This window comes from Lemur catta, chromosome 8 (genome assembly GCF_020740605.2).
Source record: "Lemur catta isolate mLemCat1 chromosome 8, mLemCat1.pri, whole genome shotgun sequence".
NCBI lineage: Eukaryota > Metazoa > Chordata > Mammalia > Primates > Lemuridae > Lemur > Lemur catta.
Genome location: NC_059135.1, coordinates 100,040,129 through 100,063,461, shown reverse-complemented (window position 1 = coordinate 100,063,461; position 23,333 = coordinate 100,040,129). Strand labels below are relative to the sequence as shown.

At 48.6% G+C, this 23,333-nt stretch overlaps 1 protein-coding gene, 1 non-coding gene and 1 pseudogene across 2 annotated transcripts in view; 2 read left to right on the top strand and 1 right to left on the bottom strand.

Moving 5' to 3' along the window:
• Window positions 1-1,018: 1,018 nt before the first annotated feature.
• On the top strand, window positions 1,019-9,057 carry LOC123644146 (annotated as a pseudogene).
• A 2,260-nt stretch (window positions 9,058-11,317) lies between these two features.
• On the bottom strand, window positions 11,318-11,458 carry LOC123644172. Its single transcript, XR_006737001.1, has one exon. It is a non-coding gene; the product is annotated as a U4 spliceosomal RNA (small nuclear RNA).
• Window positions 11,459-16,180: 4,722 nt separating this feature from the next.
• LIMS2 (LIM zinc finger domain containing 2) overlaps window positions 16,181-23,333 on the top strand; it is a 32,790-nt gene continuing 25,637 nt past the window's right edge. Inside the window, exon 1 of the mRNA XM_045558838.1 lies at window positions 16,181-16,323. Within this exon, the coding sequence (XP_045414794.1) occupies window positions 16,313-16,323 (11 nt within the window). The 5' untranslated portion in view covers window positions 16,181-16,312. The remainder of the gene's footprint in view (window positions 16,324-23,333) is intronic.

Below are 23,333 nucleotides of genomic sequence, written 5' to 3'. Positions count from 1 at the left end.
CTACTTCTGGAATGGTAATGTGCGGGACATGTTAGATCCTTTCCCTGACAAAACACACATTTCACGGGAGAAAATTATTAAAAACAATAAAGTCTCTGAAATTGTCCTAAGGGCACACAGCAAGTGGAGAAACATTCATTCAAGAAAATCTTTTAAATCTCAGTAAGAAATATGTGGAATCTGAGCCACAACCCACTCCCTCCCCTGCCAGCTCCATCTCACAGAATCTATTCCAGGTGCTCTCCTTGGTGCAAAGCGAGGAGGGCTCTCCCAGCCCCAGCCTCCAGCTGCAGGGCAGAAGCTCTGCTCCAGGTCAGCAGGCTGAGAATACTGAGACCCCAATCTCTACACAGTCCCACCCCAGCTTCCTCTTAGGGGAAGCTCCCACACCACGAGGGCCAAACCAAGAAGACTGAGAGCCACCATCACCCCAGTGCTCACTTGTAGAGCAGAGGTGTCACTCTGGGATAAGTGGGTTACTGTCCCTAACTTGGCTCCTGTCCAGTGGCGCAGAGATTGCCCAGGAGAGGATCAGGCATAAGGATGAAGAGCTCCCAGCTCTGTCTGAGGGGAATTATTTTATTGGGAACAGAGGGTGGAAAATTCCATGCCTAGGGGTATTGTTGAAAACAACAGATATTTTGGTTGAGAGTAGATATGAGGGTGCTTGTGCCTCCATGATGCTAGTGGGAGCAAACAGAATGGCAGAGCAATCGGAAATCTAACAGCTGGAAAAAGAGAGGGCCTAGAAAGAGCCCTTCTGGGATCACAGTCAGCCCTGGGGGGCAGACAGTTTGTGTACAAGCATTAGGCTTCACCTAGTCAGGAGCAATCACACCCAGATGTGGGCAGACCTGGAAACGTTCCCCAGCTGCACAAAGACCCGTCAACACAGGGCAGAAGCTCCACTGGCACAAAGGGCTTAAGCACAACCTCTGACCAATTACCAATTGAAGAAGAAGCTACTTTGATGCAGGGCAACTCTTAGAAAGCCAGACTCTAAAAGAAAATCAAGTGTATGGCTTTCCCAGCCAAGCGGTTCTGCTTGGTGCCATCCATGGAGGGCGTGAGCTGGCCCTTTTCCTGTGGCACTTGGCTGCAGAGCTGAGCTGAATAGCTGCTGGCAGCATGGTGGATCCAGCCTGAGAAGGAGAGCATTGGCCAGTTCGTCTTTGCCTGGGATGCTAAGGCAGCTGTGGCTGGTCACGTGATGATAAGTAAATTAGTTGCAGAGAAACTCAATATCCCTTGGAATAGTATCTGTTTGCAAAGAACTACAAAAGGAAAACCAGTTCTTGCAAAGGACTCATTGAATCCTTATACCAACTTCGAAGCTGAAGTCTCTCGTCCAGGGGACTCCACAGTGCTTGCTGCTGAACCTGAGCCGCAAGGTGGAGCTGATATAACGAAGACTAGCTTCCCAGGTGATGGTTCAATTCCAGAATTCTTTCACATTATGAAAAGAAAGTTTACCAACAAAGAATGGGAGACAATTAGAAGCATTATGGACCAATGCATGCAGCTGGAGATGTTTTACAGGAGGAATTGGGCACTGAAAGAAAGCTTCCTAACAGCCACTGGTGTGGGACTAGGGTTTGAACTGCAGTGGTTTGAATTTGATGTATCTCTATTAAACTTGGGTATAGGCCAAGTTTATGTAGAAATATGATTGTTCTTGGATGGGTAGGAAGAAAAAGAATGGGCATTTAAGGAAGGCAAAATAGATGAGTACCATTTTGTTGCAGTAGCTCTTACGAAACCTGATGGATGTAGACATCAGGATGTTCCATCTCAAGATGATTCTAAACCAACCCAGAAGCAATTTACTATTCCCACCTTCAGTGATTTCATAGCATCTGCTGTTCCCATGACACCTGAAGATATTTCATTTTGGGACTGTTTTTGCTTCACAGAAGCCAGTATGATATGGTACAATGTCATGATGATTTCCTGAGTAACAAAGGGAAGTGAAAATTGTAATCTTCCGTAGTCACTAAAAAATAAATGCTTGATAGTATCAAATTTTATTTCACAAAACAGTTTTTTTAAAAGTGAAAATTTTCCTCTTAAAAGCACAGACTTCCAGTTCAAGAGTGCTCACTAGAATACATGTTTATTCTTCCTCTCCAAAATTGCATTGAATTGCTAGAAACAGAAAGGATGGCAGAATCAATCTTAGGTGATCCATGCTCACTGTAGGAAAAAATAGAAACTGCAGATATGCAAAAGGAAACATTAAATCTTCTCTTTCAGAGAACTATTCTTAAAACCTGAATATCTTTCCAGACTTTTTGTTTGGCAAAGGAATCCATATTAACATATTTGGGTTTTTTTTTAAATGGGAACATACTGTTTACACTCACACACACACACACACACACACACACACACACACACACACACACATATATTTTTTTTTTAGAGACAGAGTCTTACTCTTTCACCCAAGCTGGAGTGCAATGACATGATCCCAGCTCATTGTAACCTTGAGTTCCTGGGCTCACTCCAGCGATCCTCCTGTCTCAGCCTCCTAAGTAGCTGGGACTATAGGCGTGAGCCACTGCACTCAGCCTATCATTTTTTTAACTGCACATTGACTATTCATGAATACACCTCTGTGACATAACTTTTAGTGGTTCTAAAGTACTCTATTGTATGGCTAATACTAGGAGGATGCTTTTGACCAGAGGTAACAATGTCCAAATATAATTGGTGTGAGTAACCAAGGACATTTGTTATCTTAAATAACATGAGGTTCAGAGGTGTCATTAAAGACACTTTTTTTTTTAGCCTTGGCCTCAGCTTATTGGTTTTGCCTCAGGCCCACCCCCTCTTAATCACAGGAGCTGCTGCTGTGACTTCCAGTTTTCTATCTTTGTAAAACTGTGTCTAAAAGGCAGGAAAGGCCATTTCTACGCTCCCAAAAGGCCCCAGATTTTCTCTCAGTTTCCATGGACTCAGATCAGGTCACAGAGAAAGGCAATGTATGACATTTTTACCGTCTCTTAGAAGTAGACTCTGCTGAAAAAGAATAACTAGGGTGGGTTTGGGAGAACGGAATTGAGGGGAGGCCGCTGCCTGCCGTGAAAGGTGTGCCACAATTTACTCATTTGTTTCTGTTAGACATTTGATTTTCTGCAGTTTATTAAGCAGTGGTGCAGTGAGTGTCCTTATACATTTTGATGTACATGCTTAATTATGTCTTTAAGAAAGTTTCCAGAGGTGGAATGACTGGTTCAAAGGGCTTAAACATTTTTAGAGCTTTGATAAGTATTACCATTTTCTCTTCAAAAATGCTGTCCAAGTTACCCTTCCAGTTAGTACACCTTCCTACCTACATATTCCCTGGCCAATTGTAGGTGTTATCTTTTTTATATATTTAATCTTTGCCAGTATAACTGAAAAATGGTATGTCATTTAAAAAATTTGTATTTCTTGAACTCCTGACCTCAAGCGATCCTCCCACCTTGGCCTCCTAGAGTGCTAAGATTACAGGCATGAGCCACCATGCCAGGCCATAAAAAAATTTGTATTTCTTTCCTTACAAATGAGGTTGATACATCCCATCAGTGTTGTTATTTGTTATTTGTCTTTCTTTTTTATGAGCTGCCTGTTCCTCATCTTTACTCATTTTTATTTTAATAAGTAGGACTTGATGTAAAGTGGGAACATAATATATAAGATGCCAAGACTATTATGTTGATGACAGACTCTCTTATATGGTTGTACTATATGTTTTGGGTAGTTGAAGTCTTGTTACATATCAAGAAGTAAAATAATTTCATTGTTTTTGTTACTACCATTAAAAGTTATGTGTAAATTGTATAAAATTAGGTTCTTTGCTTAGTAAAAAAAACTGAAATATTTTATAATTATTTTATTAAGCATGTCCAGTTATTCTAAGCATAGTAAATATTGCCTTTTAAAAAGATCAAGTAGCATTTATGATAGAGGAAGTATTGTTATCCCTAGCATGCGTGTAATGGTGATAGGAAAAACAAACCACTTGTGATTATAATAATTAAAAAATTAACTTTTATTATGAAAAACACCACATAAAATCACATATATTCCTGGGAGTCTGGAAGACTGTGTGCATGCCCAAGACAACATTCTTAGGAGTAATCAGATCGAGGAAATCCAAGCTATTAGTCTCTGGCTGAATATAAACTGTACACACACACACACACACACATAGGAAACTCTCTGAACTGTGATAGCAACATCCAAGCCACACACACATTAATGGTAAAGGGTAAAAATGGTAAAGTCATGCCTGAAAATTTCCTCATATTTCATGAAAAACATTAAACATCCAAGAAACAATGAACTTCAAATAGGATAAACACAAAAAGATCCACAGCCAGACATATTATAGTCAAATTTTGAAAGCCAAAGATAAAGAGAAAATCTTAAAAGCAGTAAGAGGAAAACAACTCATCATGTACCAGGAAAGTACAATAAGATTGACAGATGATGCCTCATCAGAAACAATGGAGGCCAGAAAGCAATGATATGACATATCAAAAATACTTAAAGTAGGCCGGGCGCGGTGGCTCATGCCTGTAATCCTAGCACATTGGGAGGCCGAGGCGGGTGGATCATTTGAGCTCAGGAGTTCGAGACCAGCCTGAGCAAGAGCGAGACCTCGTCTCTACTAAAAATAGAAAGAAATTAGCTCAACAACTAAAAATATATAGAAAAAAATTAGCCGGACATGGTGGCGCATGCCTGTAGTCCCAGCTATTCGGGAGGCTGAGGCAGAAGGATCGCTTGAGCCCAAGAGTTTGAGGTTGCTGTGAGCTAGGCTGACACCACGGCACTCTAGCCCAGGCAACAGAGTGAGACTCTGTCTCAAAAAAAAAAAAAAAATACTTAAAGTAAAAACAAACCAACAATAAAAATCCCATCAACCAAGAATTCTATACCCAGAAAAATTATCTTTCAACAATTATGGTAAAATAAAGACACTCCAAAATAAGGAAAATCTGAGAGAATTTATTTTATTATTATTTTTTTTAAAAATAGGATCTTGCTTTGTTGCCCAGGCTGGGGCACACATATTTTGAGGCATAGTGAGCTGTGATTGTGCCACTGCACTCCAGCGTGGGCAACAGAGTGAGACCTCATCTTTCTCTAACAAAAAGTAATTACATTAGAAAACATGGAATTTTATTATTGGGCTTTTCACGTATAGAAATGTAACATGTGTCAACATTTTGTCAAAATGTTATTTGACAATAATAGTACAAAGGAGATGGGTGGGAACGAAGCTGTTTTGGAGTGAGGAATGACACCAGAGGGTGACTCAGATCCACAAGAAGGAATGAAGAGAATCAGAAATGCTAAATAAGAAGTTAATACAACAAACTCTATAAATGTACAATTGCTCCACTTTCTTCTCACAGATTCATTAAAACTACATAAGATTACATAAAGCAATAATTATAACAATGTCTGGCTGGATTTTTAACATATACTGATTTAATATGTATAACATAATGGCACAGAAAAGGGGAGGAAACATCTGCGGAGCATCCCACCCCACAACTATATATACATTCTTCTCATGTGCACATGAAACATTCTTCAGGGTAGACCACATGATAGGCCATTAAAACATACCTCAATAAATTTAAGAATATTTAAGTCACATAAAGTAAGTTCTCTAACCACAATGGAATGAAATTAGAAATCAATAACAGAAGGAAATTTGGGAACTTTACAAATATGTGGAAATTAAGTAACACACTCCTTAAGAATAACTGAGTCAAAGAATAAATCACAAAAGAAATTAGAAAATACTTTGAGATGAATGAAAATGAAGAAACAAAATATAAAAATTTATGAGATGCAGTTAAAGCAGTGTGCACGGGGAAATTTATACCTGTAAATATCAACATTAAAAACAAAAACAGATGCTTTTCTGGGGATGCTGTCTAGAGGCACTCAGAATGGCCCAGCATTTGACCCACTCTCTTAGGTTTTCCTATAATACACCCTCTAATAAAACCAGGCTGTCCTGAGCCCCTGGTAATAGAACTGCTTACCTTTATACCAAGAAGGGTGAGAAAGCACCAAAATCTGCATGTGGCGTGTGCCCAGGCAGACTCTGAGGGGTTCATGCTGTGAAACCTAAAGTTTTTCTGAGGTTTTTGTCTAAAACAAACAAACAAACAAACAAACAAACAAACAAACAAAAAACATGTCAGCAGGGCCTGCGGTGGTTCCATGTGTGCTAAACGTGTCCATGACAGGATCAAGCATGCTTTCCTTATCAGGGAAAGCATGAATATACACAAAAATTCTTAACTAATTACTAGCAAAACCAATTCCAGCAACATATACAAAAGATTATGCACCATGGCCAGGTGGGATTTGTCCCAGGAATTCAAGGCTGGTATAACATATTAACATCAATCACTGTAATACACCACACTGGTAGCATGAAGGACAAAACTCACGTAATCCTTTCAAAAGACATAGGAAAAGCATTTGACAAAATCCACCACCATTTCTCGATAAAGCAAACAAATAAAAACATTCATAGAAGAGAATTTCCTCAACATGATAAAGGGAATCTACGAAAAACCCACAACTAAAATCTTATTTAATGGTGAAAGACGATATTCAGCCTAAGATCAGGAATGAGACAAGGATGTCTGCTTTTTCTACTTCTATTCAACAGTGTACTGGGGGTTCTAGCCAGGGAAAATAGGCAAGAAAAAGAAAAGGCTTCAAAACTGGAAGGAAAGAAGTAAAACTGTCTCCACTTTCAGATGATGAGATGTTGTATGTAGATCAGTCTAAGGAATTTCTGAGAAACTGTTAGAATTAACAAACAAGTTTAGGAGGATTGTAGGATATAAGATCAATATACAAAATTTAATTGCGTTTCTATGCACTAGCTGAAAAGGAAATTCAGAAAGCAATTCCATTTACAGTCATATCAAAAAGAAAAAATACTTAAAAATAAATTATCTAAAAATGTGCAAGACTTATAGACTAAAAACCACAAGACACGTGGTTCAATGAAATTAAGGGAAATCTAAATGAATGGAAAGACGTTCTACATTAATGGATCAGAAATCTCCTTTATAGTCACACTCACTCCCCTGTCCCAACCATTCCCAACCCCAGGCGACCACTAATGTGTTTTCATCTCTGGAACGCTGTCATTTTGAGGATACCCCGTGAATAAGAGACAGCACTCAGCGGAGCGCCCTGGGGGTAGAGCCCAGCTGTGTGCGTCTCATCCTGCCTCCCTATGTAATCCTTGAACAGTTTTTAGAATTCCATTGTTATTTATCTGTAGTGTTTATGGGCATATTTCTTTGTGCTGTTTTTTTTTGTGGTTGTTCTAAAAAATCATACATACAGAACTTATGCATACTCTACTGGTGCCAGCATTTTGCCAGTTCAAGCAAAGTGTGGCCACCTTACCTCCCTTCAAGTCCCTGTATTAGTCAGGGTTCTCCCAAGAAACAGAACTACTAAGATATGTAAACACATATATTTTTATAATATATACACACAAAGGAGATTTACTGTGAGGAATTGGCTCGCGTGATTATGGAGGCCAGGGAGCCCCACGCTCTGCCCTCTGCAAGGGGAACCCCCAGAGAGCTGTTGTGCAACTGGGTCCAAGTCTGAAGGCCTGGGAGCCAGGAGAGCCGGCCCTGTGAATGCCGGTGTGGGGCAGGAGAGCAGGGGAGGTGGCGGGGAGGTGGCAGGGTGCAGGCAGGCGTTAACCAGGGACGACTTCCTGCTTCAGCTGCCTTTTGTTCTGCCCAGGGCCTCAGAGGACTGGAGGAGGCCCACCCACGTGGGGGGAGATCTACTTTCCTGAGTCCCCCAGTTCAAATGCCATCTCATCTGCAATCGCAGCCACATACACCCCCAGAAACAATGTTTGACCTGGGCAGCCTGTGGCCAGGCAAGTTGATGCATAAAATTAATCATCACAGGTAATCCCTTTCCCTCCCCTACCTATAGTTGTCAGATACCCCTTTCCTGGCCTACGACAGCTTTCTCGAACACAAGTGCTTATCAGCACTCGGCTGAGTGCTTGGGGAAGCCTCTAGAGACCTTTGCCTCTTCTTTCAGGGACCATCCCGTGGTGTCCAGCCGCCCTGGTCCCCCTGGGCTCAGTGCCGCCACTCACGGGGTCTGCCCAGTCCCTCCTCTCTGGGCGAAGCACGATCAGAGCAGCAGGCGGGGCCAGTCCCGGGTCCCTGTTTGTTTCCTGTCTCTTATGCATCACTGTCCTCTGCTGCCTGATGTTCAGTACCCTGAACACGATTGTTTGATACATTTTGTCCAGTTCCTGCTTTTCCACCTTGGCTGGGTACAAAAGTCTTAGTAATTATCTTTGTTTTGGAAAATATAGTTAGTTTTTATAAACACATGTCATTGTGTTAATATGGAATAGTTTTCTTATCGGTTTGTAAATTAAATATTTTTAAATGAATTGTTTTAATTTCTAATACGGCAAATATTGGTAGAGGTAGCCCACATAAATAAAAGCTCTTTAGTATCCTCAATACTTTTTGTTTTTGAGACAGAGTCTTGCTCTGTTGCTCTGGGTAGAATGCAGTGGTGTCAACATAACTCACTGCAACCTCCAACTCCTGGGCACAAGGAATCCTCCTGCCTCAGCCTCCCGAGTAGCTTAGACTACAGGCACTCGCCACAATACCCAGCCAATTTTTCTATTTTTGGTAGAGACAGGGTCTCACTTTTGCTCAGGCTGGTCTCGAACTCCTGGCTCCAAGCCATCCTCCCACCTCGGCCTCCAAGAGTGCTAAGATTAGAGGAATGAACCACATGACCTGGCCCTCAATAATTTTTAAGAGTATAAAACAGGGGTGCTGTGTCTAAAAAGTTTGGAAGCACCTTCATACATGAGTTTCTTTGTCCTTATCCTTATGAGGCTGAGGCAGGTACTGTTGTTATCAACCCTGTTTTACAGATGAGGAGACTGAGGCCCAGAGAAGTGAAGCAGTTATCCAAGACCATACAGTTAGTGAGTACGAGACAGTATCAGAACCCATGTAGCCTGACTCCATAGCGTCTGTGTTCTTGACTCCGCCATGCCACACTGCCTCTAACAGCGTCCGTGTTTCAGCTTGTCACAACACTTCTGAGCTTCACAGAGTAACCAATAGATGCAGGCCCAGCCCCTGTTCTCCCAGGCCCCTGTACCCTCGTGATGCCCAGCAAATCTCTGGGCTCCAGGTGTCTCTACACTACCACCTTTGGGTGGCCCCAGGGAGAAGATGTGTGGTTGATCTCTGCTTTGCCCTCACCCTCGGGCCTCACACCAGTAGGCTGCATCCCGAATGGCAGACGAGCAGGAGGAATTGCACCTTCTCCTGGTGGTGCCTGGCAGTGGTGCTGGGCCTCCTGTGGCTGGTCAGCCCTTTGCACATGCGCATCAGTGGAACAACATCCCCCCCCCCAAGGCGCTGTGCCCTGAGGTTCCCTGGACTGACTCTCCTGAGGCATATTTTAGGCGAGCCTGCAGCTTTAAAAGTCTGGAGTGCAAAAAATGAGTTTGAGTGTGAATTGGCTTTTCAAACAGATTTTGTTTTTATTTATTTTTTATTTTTATTTTTTTTTTCAGACAGAGCCTTGCTCTGTTGCCCGAGCTAGAGTGCCGTGGCGTCAGCCTAGCTCACAGCAAACTCCTGGGCTCAAGCGATCCTCCTGCCTCAGCCTCCCAAGTAGCTGCAACTACAGACACGCGCCACCATGCCTGGCTAATTTTTTCTATTTTTAGTTGTCTGGCTAATTTCTTTCCATTTTTAGTAGAGATGGGGTCTCTCTCTTGCTCAGGCTGGTCTTGAACCCCTGACCTCAAGGGATCCTCCTTCCTCAGCCTCCCAGAGTGCTAGGATTACAGGCGTGAGCCACCATGCCAGGCCACAATGAAGGTTTTATAGCAGAAGATTATAAAATAGTTTTCATTTAAAATAATACAAATAATCTTGAGGTTTTCCTCTTTTCAGGGAAAGCAATACTTGGCAAGAAAGCACCTCAGTAGCTGTTCTCGGGCTTTTCAGTCGTTAGTCGCAGGCTTCTTTTCCAAGGCCCCGTGAGCTCCGCATGGGCTCCGTGCGGGCACACGTGCGTGCTGTGAACACAGGGCTCCAGGAAATGCTCCTTTTGGCAGCTGCCCCTTTGCCACCCCTCTGAACTGAGAGGCCAGCTGTCGCTCCCTTTGTTCTGCGGCCTGGCTCGCGGTCCAGAGCAGCAGTGCGTCCCCAGGGAAGCTGGCCTTTCCTTCCCGGCTTCCTCGTCCTCTCCTGACCCCAAGGTGCCTCCGGCCTCACCCTCCAGCTCTGGACCTCTGGCCAAGCCTCCTGCCCAGGGATAGGCGAGGCCGGAGCGCCGGGTCCCCCATGGTGGCCGGACACTCCGGGCTGCTGCCCAGTCCCTCTCCACGTGGCGGTGCCAAGCTGGCCGGGCCGCTGCTATTTCCCTGAGAGGCTGCTGGCAGCGCGCAGGGAAGGAAGCACTGAGGAGGCGGAGGGGCGTCTCGGCCACCGAGGTAGAACAGGTGACGGGCGTGGGCCGGGAGGTCCCTTCCACATGCTGCCCTTCTTCCCATCCCCCCACGCCCCTTTTGTCTGCATGCTCACGCCAATGTCGCTAATCTTGGGGTCAGGGAACAGCCCTGGAGTGGCCTGCCCCCTGGTTTAGCCTCCCACGCCGTCAGTCTGGCAGCACCAGGACGGGAGAACCTCACCTTGGCTGTACCGGCCTTCTGCGGTGAGGCCACCTGCGGACAGGTCGGGCCTGGGGGCAGACAGCTGACCTGTACTCTGGACAGAGGGTGGAGAAGCTCCGACAGGAGGGTCATTATGGAACGGAGACGCAAAATGAACCCCAGTATGTGGATGGAATATTCTTAGAGGCAGGGAGCAGCTGCGGTCCCCAGGCAGAAACTCTGTGGTCACTGTGCCCAAGTGGTTTCTTGTGGGACACCTGAGGTCATGAGGGCTTGAGGTGCAAAAATGTGGCATTCCTGAATGTCTGCTGGGGGCTGTTCTCGGCTACTCTTGTTCCAAACCTGGGCATTGAATGAAATCTGTCCCACAGCTAAGGCAGCAGCCAGACGGCCTTTTCCTCCCGGAGCCAGGCCAGGCCGTCTTGGGGACTCTGCGGCTCTGTGGCCCAGCTCCGCCTCTGAGTAAATGACACGCCCAGGAAGGGTTCTGTGTCCGCCCCAGACTCAAGGGAATCTCTGGGTCTCTCTCTCTTTTTTTTAATTATAAATTCTTTAGTCTTTTTTTTTTAAATTTCTTTTTCTTAGTCTCCGTAGGGACAGTCAAAAATTGCCAATGCTGATTATATTGCAAGTTGTCATGTTGGGGTATTGGGACAAGTTTTCAGTTAGCAGTAACCACGCCTCAGATGAACCTTGCTGGCCGTGACACTGCAGCTGCGCAAAGCTGGCCTCTAGCCGTTTGTTCTAGAACTGTCGGAAGAAGTAGTGGCTCATCATTCTGCTAACTTCTGTCACTGAACTGTTGTGTGGCCCAGAGGGAAGGAAGGTCGATCTGTGCTGGTCAGACGCTGTGTCGTGGCAGTTCTGAGGGTGCACTCACTCATATTTTCAAAGAGAAACATTTGCTTTTCAAAACAGCAGGTGTCCTGACATCTGTGGGTGCCAGAGCCGTGCGCTGCTCCCTCTTCTTCCTCCGGCCAGGGCCTGGCCAGGCAGGGCAGGGGCCCCAGCTGGAGGGGCCAGGCCTTCTCTGCTCTTCCCTGGTGACACACACACACACACACACACACACACACCCACACCACTTCCCGAATAAACTTCGGCCTCAAAGGAGCCAGCTGGCTAATTCGAGCTCAGGGTTTCCCAGTCGCATGCGCCGAGAGGGAAATGCCTAAACCAGCTGTGGGGCAGAGGCCCGTTGGGTAGAAAGGCTGTCATGGTGAGCTCCCATCACCTGGGGCCATCCTTAAATGGGCATGACACCTGTTCCACCCCTGGGAAGGCACCCTGGCTCCTGCCCCAGGGCCTACGCTGTGGTGGGAGGCCCCAAGACCTCCTCAGGGCCGTTTCCCTGCCATCGCATGGGGGCAGGGCTTTGGCTCTGGATACCAGAGGGGGCCACCTGAGGCACTCTGAGGCCTCTGGGCTCTCCCCATCTTCACGCTACTGAGGGGCCATGCCGCTCGAGGGAAGCCCAGCCCCCTCTTGGGCCCCTGAGTCCCAGGCACTGGGCTGCCCCAGGCGGCTATTGGCTGGAATAGGGGAGAGAGGGGCAGGGTGGGGAAACTGGGGCAGGCATTGCCTGTGAAGGGGGTGCTCACCTACCCTGAGCCCCAGAGACCCTGCACCTCCATCACCTTTGAGGACAGCTCTCTGGGGCCCAGCCTCGGCCTCAGACATCTCAGAGCCCCACCTGTCCCATTCTGAATCACCACAGAGTGTCCTCTTTCCTCCACACTTCCAGCTGTTGCCCATTTTCTGCCTCCCTTCAGAGCAGTTACAACTTTCTCTGCCACCTTCATTGTCCCCTTTGAGGTGAGGGGTGCTCCTGAGGGTGGGGCAATGCAGGGACCCTACCTGCCCCTCTCCAGGTGGATGCAGGCCCCTCACTCCCAGGGGCTTGCTCTTGAGCCAAACCCAGATCCCTCCCCCTCTGCACAGTGCAGCAGCCTGCGCGTCCTCGGAGCTCTTCCCTGCCTGCTTCTGTGGCATCTCCCCCTCCTGTCCTTCCTCACTGTCCGCTGCCCTGCTCAGTCTCCCGTCTCCCCCGACCTCTCACTCTTGGAGGGCACAGACACCTTTAGGGGCATCATTGAGCCCCAGGGTTGAAATTCTCTCTGCACCAAACCTTCCACAACTATGCCAGAGAGTGGCTCTCCTCTGAGTGTCAGGTTTAGAGGCCGCCGCCATCCCCCCTCGATGCCCACAGGCCTCTGCCGCCAGGTCCTAAATGCAAGGCCACCCCTCGACAACCTGCCCTGGCTGCCCCACCGCGGCCAACAGCCAGGAAAGCAAGGGCACCTGTGAGTCATCTTGACCCCCACGCCCACCACACTCACACCTGTTACACACACACCTGTCACACAACGGCCACACTGGCGCCAGCCCCCTCCACGCATCCAAATCCTCAGCAAATCCTGTTGGTTGTAAAACAGACCCTGTATCTGACCCTTCTTGCCATCCCTACTGTCCCTCCAGGGCCTCCTGGATGCTCACAGTGTCTCCCATCAGACTATCCCTGCAACCACTCACAGCAGCCAGGGAACCTTCCCAGTGACGTTTCGCTATGAAAAATTTCAAGCACTCATCAAAGTGGAATACTCAAGATAGGACTGAGATGCTCCCATTAATATCGTAGTAGATTCACTTGACCACCTCTCTCTTCATCTGTCCATCTTGAGGTTTTGTTTTGTTCTGTTTTGCTTGGAGACAGAGTCTTGCTCTGTCACCCAGGCTGGAGTGCAGTGGTGTCATCATAGCTCACTGCAGCCTCAAACTCCTGGGCTCAAGCGATCCTCCTGCCTCGGCCTCCGGAGTAGCTCGGACGACAGGGCCGTGCCACTGTGCCCAGTTCATCTTGATTTCAAAAATGTATTTCAAAGTAAGTTATAGACATCAGCACCTTTCCACCTAAACACTTCAGCATGCACATCATTAACCAGAGTTCAATATTGTTAACAGTTTTTTTTCTTTTGAGGTAAAATTTACATACAATGAAATGCACAAATCTTAACCATATATTCTGTGAATTTTGGCAAACACATACGCACTTATGTGACCTAATCCTCATGAAGACATTTACCATTACCCCAGACAGCTCTCACATGCCCCTTCCCAGTCAATCCCTGCCCCCATCCCACCCCAAGGGAGTCCCATTCTGAATTTTTCCACCATTGACTAATCTCACCTTTTCTAGTCTAGAACTTGCTACAGATGGAGCAGGTGCCGCTTTTTCATTCAGAGTTACATTCTGGGTTTCACTCTAGTTGCCAGAGTGTTATGTCTGCCCTTGCTCAGATCTCCCCCACCCTTCCAAGGATGGAATCCAAACTCTTCGGTGGCCCTGGCGCCCTGCCACCTGGAGGCCCCTCTCCCTTATTCCCCTCCCCCCCCATTTTCCAGATGCGCTGGCCTTCTTTCCAACCTTGAGTACCTCAAGTTCATTCCCAACTCAGGGCTGCTGCACTTGCCGCTCTTTCTCCCGGGTGCTTTTCCTGCAGTTGGTTGCAGGGCTGGCTCTTCACCAGGTTTTAGCTCAAATGTCACCTGCTCAGAAGCCTTCCTTGCCTCTCCGCTCTACAGCAGCCCCTTCCCCTGTTGTCCTTTTCTCTGCAGCACTGATCCCTGTCTAAAATCAAGTTTGACTATTTATTTGTTTGTTTATCATCCATCCCTTACCCCCTGCTGAACTCCATGACAGCCTGGTCCATGTCTTCTTGCTCCCCACTCACCTCCCATCCCTACATGGCATAAATGCTCTTGAATGAATGAGCACAGGAATGTATGAATGACCCACTGCCTGGAAACTGCAGCCTCTGTATCTCTCTGAGCAGGGTCCACAGTCCCCACCAGCTCGCACGAGTTTGCCCGGGCCGGGCAGGAGCCTGGCTGGGTGGGTGGGTGAGCAGCGGAGTGCCCTAGCTCGGCCACAGGCAGAGCCGTGTGTGCTCAGCAATCACAGGAAGGGAGGATTTCAGGCATGAATGGGGTCCCCCGAAAGGAGATAGTGGGGGCCTCTGGTGTCTTGCCCTGTTCTTTTCATCCTCTTCAGTTCCACAAGACCCCAGTGCTTGATTAACCACCTGGCAGTGGATTTCTAACGCCGGGCCGCAGCGTGCCTGAGCCTCTGCGTCAGTGATCGTGTAAAGCTTTTCTCCCTCGAGGGCAGATGAACCAAGAAATCATCCATACTTACGATTAATCAACCACCACATTATAGTCAAACAGAATCAGCCAAGACACAATTGCAAAAAGAAATAACAACTGCAAACCACACTCATTTTAAGATCAGCTACTTCAGAACAGGTGTCTTTTCCAAGCTTATTTCTGTAGACAGAACTGCATGTTACTATTAACTCATCTTTCTGAATTCCACTGTTAGTTTATTTGTGGGGTTCTACTTGGAACGGTCAGTTCTGGATAGTCTTTTCTGGTTGCGGAGACTGGAGGTCTTAATAATACCTGTTAACACATGGGGCTGCCCAGCCCCGCCCGGCAGGGCGGTATTCGGGCTGCTTCGGTCGGGATCCACGCTCCACTGCGCAGCTGGGGTTATCTGCCCTTAGTCTGGTGTGGATGTTTTGTTCTGTTTGTTTAATCTTCTCAGCATAGATCCCTTAAATGGTTTTATATCATCAGGTTATTTTTAACGCCTCTTATTGTGGCTTGTCTATAGCGCTTCATTATAGAAAGTCCCTGGTTCTCCTCTGCAACATCGGCATTGGGTTTTGTCATTTTGAAGGTACCTTTTGCTTAGTTAGGGGATGGCTCACACACTTAGATGAAATGCGTATTTCCCAGGGAGGGCATGGCGGGCATCTGAGTGTGAACGCCCCCGTCCTTGGCCTCCTTGGGGGCGGGCCCGCGTGGACTGCCGCCTCGGTGGGTGCCCCGGGAGGGAGGGAGTCGGTGCCCCAGGAATAAAGACAGGCTGTCCTGGCCCGGCTCGGTGGGAACTCTGGCTTGGGAGGCCGGGCGGGGAGGTGGTCCCACCATCGCCCCCACGCATCCCCCCGCAAATGTTCCGGTCCCGGGTGGGCCCAGGGACTGCGGGGGTGGGGGCTCCGGGCGGGGCGTCCCGGGGGCGTGGAGGGGGTGCTTGCTCGAGTTTATTATAACTTCACTCCCTTTAAAAGGAAAACTATGCCCGGAATCCGGGAGGTGGTGAGCGGAGCCCGGGTGGGGAGGACGTGACCCACGCCCGCCGCCGGCCGCGCTCGGCGTCCCTGGAGCTGGGCTGCGCGGGCGGTTGGGTGGCCACCCCCCCTCCCACCTCCCACCTCCCACCTCCCCGACCACCGCCACCTCCCCCACCTCCCCCACCTCCCCGACCACCGCCACCTCCCCCACCTCCCCCACCTCCCCCGCCACCGCCACCTCGCAGGCCCGCCGCCCCGCCGCCCCAGTCCCCCCTCGCCCCCATGTCGCGGGCGGGGCGGGGCGGGGCGGGCGGGCGGAGCCGCTCTTGGCCTTTTTTAGGCGTCTCCCTCCTCCGCGCCCCGGGCCGGCTGGCGGGCGCTCGGCTGGCGGCGGCGGCAGAGGGAGTTCCGAGGCGACCCCTGCCCAACGCGCGCAGCCACCATGACGGGAAGGTAACGACCCCACCCGCGCCCCCCGGCCGGGAGGCGGGCTGCGGGACCCCCGCCCAAGGAGCTGCTCCCCTGTGCGGCCCCGCGACTCCACCCGACCCCGCCTCCCGGCCGCTCGACCCCGGGCTCGGACCCTCGCAGCGCGCCCGTCGGGCAGGGCCCCCCCAGCCCGCGGCATCCCTTCCTCGGGGCGGGTGCGGCGGCGGCAGGTGGAGCCCCGTCCGACCCACCGCCTAACCCTGCACCGTGCGACAGCCATCCCCTCACTAATGGAAAACCAGGGGCCGAGCAGGCAGGACACTTGCCCGAGGTCACACAGCAACTAAAGGGCGAAGTTAAAACCCTTCCCCTGGTCGTAGGCTTCCACCGACTTCCCTCCCCAAGCCCCGCCGTGTAGTCCTGGGTCAGCCGTGGTGTCTGGAGCGTTGTTTCCCCCTCTGCAAACCTGGGGTGGTAGAAATGTTAAAAATGGTAAAGGGTGTGCGGGGCCGTGGCCAGAGCTGCGCACGAGCGCCAGCTGCGCAGGGGCGGGCTGGGGACGGGGAACTCCCCCGGGCCTGGCCCGTCTCCTCTCTCAGGCCTCTTGTTGCCATTTCGCAGATGAGATAACCAGAGGCCACAGAGGCTGAGTGACTCAGGAGGCCGGTCACATGTCCACCAGTGTCCAGCCAGTGTTGGCCTCTGCAGACCTTTCTGGAACATGGCTGGGTACAAGGGATGACTCAGGCTGAGTGGGAGGGGCTGCTCTCTGAGGCCCATGGCCCCTTCCAGCCAAGTCCTGGCAGGAAGTTGCTCTTCTTCCCAACCCTGTGACTTATGGCTCCTGGGGAAGGAGGGAGCCCCAGGCCCTTGGCTTCGCTGGGAAAGGGGCTTGGGGAGTGGAGGGCAGTGCCCAGACCCCAAATCCTACGGAGGCGCAGGGTGGCCCCAGGCCTGCAGGGGTGCTGCCTCTGACTGCCCTTAAGGCTGTGGCCTGAGGTCTCTGGGCAGCCCTGGAGCCCATAAGAGCATGTGAGGTGCCACCTGGTGAGCCCTGCCCTTCAGATGCCCTTCAATTCCCACTCCCGGATCCTCTTTTCCCAAGGCCAGCTCCCCCGACTTGGAGACACCCCCAAACCTTGGCCAGGGTCCCTCTGTACAGTGAGATAGGGGGACGCATCCCCAGAAGAGTGGCAGCTGTGGGCCCACAGACTGCCTGTGGTCACCCCCAGGGTGCTGGGGGAGTCCTGCCTCCCGTTCCCCACGGGGCTCTCCTGCCAGCTTCCCGGGTCCCGTCCTCAGTTTTCTAGGAAAAGAAAGGAGAGAAAGGAATAGGGGCAGAGCCAGGAGCAGCCACGGCAGCAGTGTTGAGGCAGGGTGGGGTTCATGGAGGTGGCTACCTGGGGTCCAGGAACGATCAGAAATAAGGCAGCGCTGCTTCAGCTGGAAGTGGGCGGGCATCGGAGACCTGGCAGCACCTCTGATCTCCCACGGGAGTCAGCTCACCGGGGCCCCCTGGGCCTTCCCTGGAGACGGACTGGCCGGGAAGACAGGGGTGGGGGAGCAGGGCCGCCCGCCTCACTGCTGCGGGGCCCTGGGTCTGAGAAGTGTTGTTCACCAAACCACCGGGGACGATAGTTAGCCTTTGGAGAACACTGTCGGAGTTTGCCTGCTCATCTTAGAGAATTAGGAAAAACCTAGAAACATAAAGATAACAGAAACGTAAAAAGGAAGGAAAACCCACAGTTACACTGCTTAGCGCTACCCTTTATGAACATTTTGGTGGCTTTTTGCAGTTCTTCTTTCTTGGGGTGTGTGTGTGTGTGTGTGTGTGTGTGTGTGTGTGTGTGATGTGGCTGTGAGCGGTCTGTGAGCGTAGTTTACAGCTGCAGCCTCCCTTGAGGTGTCCCCAGCTGCACGTGTGCCCGTGCCGCGTCCCTGTGCTCCACACACGGAGCCGGGCCAGGCTGGTGGCGAGGAACGGGCACCTGACTCGGCCTTTGGAGCAGGGGAGGTTTTTCCTGTCCCAGAAGCTATGAAGTTTCGTTTTCACTGTTTCATGCCAGGAGGCTGCTCCATGTCTACTGTCCTTGAATGATGCCGGGCAGTTCCACACGCCTTGCGCCTGGCTCTCCCCACATCTCCACCACCCCCTTACTGCCTGGAGCCTGGCTGCTCTTGGGAAGCACCCCTGCTGCTCACACAGCTGCAGGGGCTCTCTCTGCTAGTTCTCCCCAGGACCCCAGCAGGCAAGAGCAGAGGGAGGGCAGTGGGAGCCACCAAAGTGACCTGGAGGGGTGTGTGTGCTCATGCACTTTGCAGATGCACCCATGGGTGCTGTGTAGAGAAAAGGGCTGCTGAGGGGGGCAGAGGAGGAGGCAGACTCAGGGGTGATGGCTGAGGAGTGGGTACCGGAGGGCAGAGTACAGAGGAAGCCCTGATTGTGGTGGCGGGCCTGGAAGTGGACAGCACCCTCGGTTTGGGTGTGAAGTGCTTGAAGAGCTGTGGCAGGTCTAAGGGGACGCCCTGGGAGGCAGATGGATGTGAGGGGCTGAAGCCCACGAGAGGGCTGAGCTGGGTAGAAGAGCCGATGTGGCCTAGAGCGTGGTGCGGTTGCCGATGGATGGACAGGGCATGCCCTCTGAAGAGAGGGGCTCTGCCCCAGCCTGTGACCCAGGGACTTTGGAACTTCAAACCCCAGGATCTTTGACTGTCAGCAGCAGCAGGGACATTTGGCATTACCTTTGCTCTACAGGGAAGATATTAAGGCCACGTCCGTAGGGACTCAGCCAGACCTGGCACTCCTGGAAATGGAGCCTGGGTGTTGGCGCCCACGGCAGTGGGAGCTCAATGGCTTTGCCTGCCATAGCGTGCAGTGCCACCTGCCATGTGACAGTCACGCACTGAGGCTGTTGTCTGCTGTACTATGTGCTGAGCCTGTGCTTGGTACAGCGTAGAGCGGGCTGCTAGATCCCAGCCCTTGTATCCACCAGTCTTGTCCCTCCCCCACTGGGCGAGGAGCACTCCCATGGGCAGCCAGGGGCAGCCAGAGCTCTCAGCAGAGCACATGGGCTGTGATGGAGTCTGGAGTCGAGGGTTTAAGCAAAGTGTGAAGTGAGTGACAAATGATGTGGCTTGTGAAGGTGTGGCATAGCTGAGCCCTGAGCCCCAGATGGGCCAGGTGGGCCCCGCCCAGGGCCCCTCCCCTCCTCCCCTTTCCTTCTGCTTCTAGAGCTGACCCACCTCCTCTGACTAGCCAGAGCCTCAAGGGGGCATGGAGGGCCCAGTCTGTGTCGGGTGTCCAGTCCCGTGGTGTCAGTACCCCACCTCGGCTCGTTTCAAGCTAGCAACACGGCAGTCACAGTTTGCAGAATTCCTGGAAATTTAAGTCAGCACCTGTGCGCCGGCAGGATGGCCCAGGCACCACTGTGGAGGGGGCTCCTGGGCTTCCTGCAGGCAGTGGCTGTCCTGCTTCCCTCTGTGGCTCTGTCTGTGCTGACCCATCCTTGACCCTTGCTTAGCTCTTCCTCTCCAGGCGGGAGAGGGCAAAGGGAGGCACATAACTCATTCTGTCTAGGCATAGCTTTGCTCAAGCTCAATGTTCACTTGAAGTGACTTACTTAATGGATGCCTTAGTGAGACACTTCCATGAGATGATTCAGTCATCTTGCTGAGATGAGATGACTGCATGTATGTAAGGAACCAGCCATATGTCCTTACCCATGCTTGAGGGTCATACAAATATGCTGGTATTTTCACTGTAACAATGTTTTAGTTTTAAACTAAGAAAGTAAAATCGTTCAAAGTCAAATTCCCTGTGGAGTTGGAATTTGTCAGTCATCAGAGGCAGGCAAAGGGACTGAGGGGTGCTCAGCCTCCCCGGGAGAGTCAGGTGGAGCGCTGGCTCTGCAGGACAGCCTGCGGTGTTGTCTCTGCCTCTGCCCTGGGCCGATGGCAGGCACCCTGGGGCCACAGGGTGGCAGCCCCACCTGCAGCTGGCTGGCGGCAGCCCTGGCCTTGGTCCCTGCCTCTAGGAAGCTACATAATTGCATTCTTCATTATTTGTGTGTGTTTTTTTTAATTTGAGAAATAATTCACATATTATAAAATTCATCTTTTTAGAGTATACAGTTCAGTGGCTTTTAGTACGTTCACAAGATTGTGCAACCGTCACCGCTAATTCCAGAACATTTTAATCATTTCTAAAAGAAACCCTGCACCCATTTGTAGTCAGTCCCCACTCCTCCCTCCTCCCAGCTTGGCAGCCACGAATCTGCTTTCTGTGCCTACACGTTTGCCTGTTCTGGACATTTCATGTAAATGCAACCGTACTTCATGTGGCCTTTTGTGCCTGGCTTCTTTCATTTAGCAGAATGTTGTCGAGTTTCATCCATGTTTTAGCACACGTCAGTACTCATTCCGTTTTCCTTTTTTTGGCTAGTCATTTTTTTGCTAGTCAAGTGAAGCAGTGGGAGTGGAGAAGGAACAAAGAAATCTGTAACTGGCCGGGCGCGGTGGCTCACGCCTGTAATCCTAGCCCTCTGGGAGGCCGAGGAGGGTGGATCGCTCGAGGTCAGGAGTTCAAGACCAGCCTGAGCGAGACTCCGTCTCTACCAAAAATTAGAAATAAAAATTATCTGGACAACTAAAAATATATATACAAAAAATTAGCCGGGCATGGTGGTGCATGCCTGTAGTCCCAGCTACTCGGGAGGCTCAGGCAGTAGGATCGCTTAAGCCCAGGAGTTTGAGGTTGCTGTGAGCTAGGCTGATGCCACAGCACTCACTCTAGCCCGGGCAACAAAGTGAGACTCTGTCTCAAAAAAAAAAAAAAAAAAGAAATCTGTAACTGGTTGGAGCAATTAGTTGTAAACACCATTGTACTTGGACCAGCCGATTCTTTCTTTTGGCTAAATGACATCCCATTGTATGGATGTACCATATTTTGTTTATCCATTCATTTGTGGTGGACATTTGAAATTGTTTCCACTTTTTGGCTGCTATGAATAATGCTGCTATGAACATTCCTACACAAGTTTTTGTGTGAACATATTTTTTCTCCTTTGTTGAGCTCATACCTAGGACTGGAATTGCTGGATCATATGGTAACTCTATATTAGACTTTTTGAGGAACTGCCAAGTTGTTTTCCAAATACTATAATTGAACAATTTTACATTTATATTTATTCCTGGTGTATATTTCATTACTGGTGTATATTACATTGGAATGTATGAAGGTTCCAATTTTTCAGCATCCTTACTAACACTTGTTATTGTCTGGGTGTGAACTGCTGTCATATTGTGGTTTTGATTTTCCTTTCCCTAATGACTAATGTTTGGCATGTTTTTATGTGTCTGTTGGCCACTTGTATATCTTCTTTGGAGAAATAGCTATTCAAATCCTTTGCCCATCTTTTAGTTGGGCTGTCTTTTTATTGTTGAACTCTAAGAATTCTTTATATATTTGGATATTAGACACATCAGATATATGAGTTGTAAATATTTTCTCCTTTTCTGTGGATTGTTTTCATTTTCTTGATTAAAACTTTAATGCACAAGTTTTAAATTTTGATGAAGTCCAATTTATTTACTTATTCTTTAGCTGCTTGAGTTTTTGTTGTCATATCTAGGAAACTATAGCCTAATCCTAGGTCATGAGATGAAAATATCTATGTTTTACTTTAGGGGTTTCATACTTTCAGCTCTAACATTTAGGTTTTTGATCCATTGTGAGTTAATTTTTATATAGGGCATGAAGTACGGGTTTAAAATAAATTTTTTGCATATAGCTGTTAAGATGTTGTTAAGACTATTCTTTCTCATTGAATGGTCTTGGCACTCTTGTTGAAAATCAGTTGACCACAGATGTATAGGATTAGTCCTGTGCTCTCAACACTATTCTATTGATGGCTGTGTCTGTCCTTATGCCAGTGCCACACTGTCTTGATTGTTTTAACTCTGTAGTAAGTTTTGAAATTGGGAAGCATGAGTCCTCAGACTTTGTTCTTTTTCAAGTCGTTTTGGTTATTCTGGGTCCTTTGAATTTTCATATCAATTTTAGGATCAGCTTATCTATTTCTTTAAAAAAAAAAAGGCAGTTAGAATTTTGATAGGGATTGCATTGAAACCTTAGATCCGTTTGGTGCGGTGTGTGGTATTGCCATCTTAATAATATTAAATTTTCCAGTCCATGGACGTGAAATATCTTTCCATTTATTTAGCTCTTCTTTAATTTCTTTCAACAATGTTTTGTAGTTTTCAGTGAATAAGTCTTGCATTTCTTTTGTTAAACTTATTCCTAATTGTTTTATTCTTTTTGATGCTATCATAAATGGGATTTTTAAACTAATTTCATATCAGATTTCTCATTGCTAGTGATTTTTGCATATTGATCTTATATCCTGCAGATTTGCTGAATTTGTTTATTAGCTGTAACAGGATTTTTTGTGGGGGGGAATCTTTAGAGTTTTCTATATATGAGTATGTGATATGCAAATAAATATAGTTTTATGTCTCCCTCTCCAATCTTTTTGTCCTTGCCAGAACCTCCAGTGCAATTTTGAAAACAAGTGGTAAGATTGGACATCTTTGTCTTATTCTTGACCTTAGGGAGAAAGTATTCATTTTTCTCACTACTAAGTATGATGTTCACTGTAGGTTTTTTGTAGATGCCCTTTATCATTGAGGAAGTTCCCTTCTATTCCTAATTTGTTGAGTGTTCTTATCAGGAAAGGGTGTTGGATTTTGTCAGATGTGTTTTCTGCATCTTTTAAGATGATCATGTAGTGTTTTCCCTGTATTCTATGGATATGGTATATTACACTGGTTTTTTAGTATTAAACCAACCCTATATTCCGAGGATAAATTCCATTTGATCATGGTGTATAACACTTTTTATAGACTGCTAGACTTGCTTGTGGTATTTTGTTGAGGATGTTTGCATCTATATTCATAAGGGATATTGGTCTATAGCTTTCTTGAGATGTCCATGTCTGGTTTTGATATCAAGGTAATACTGACCTCATAGAATGAGT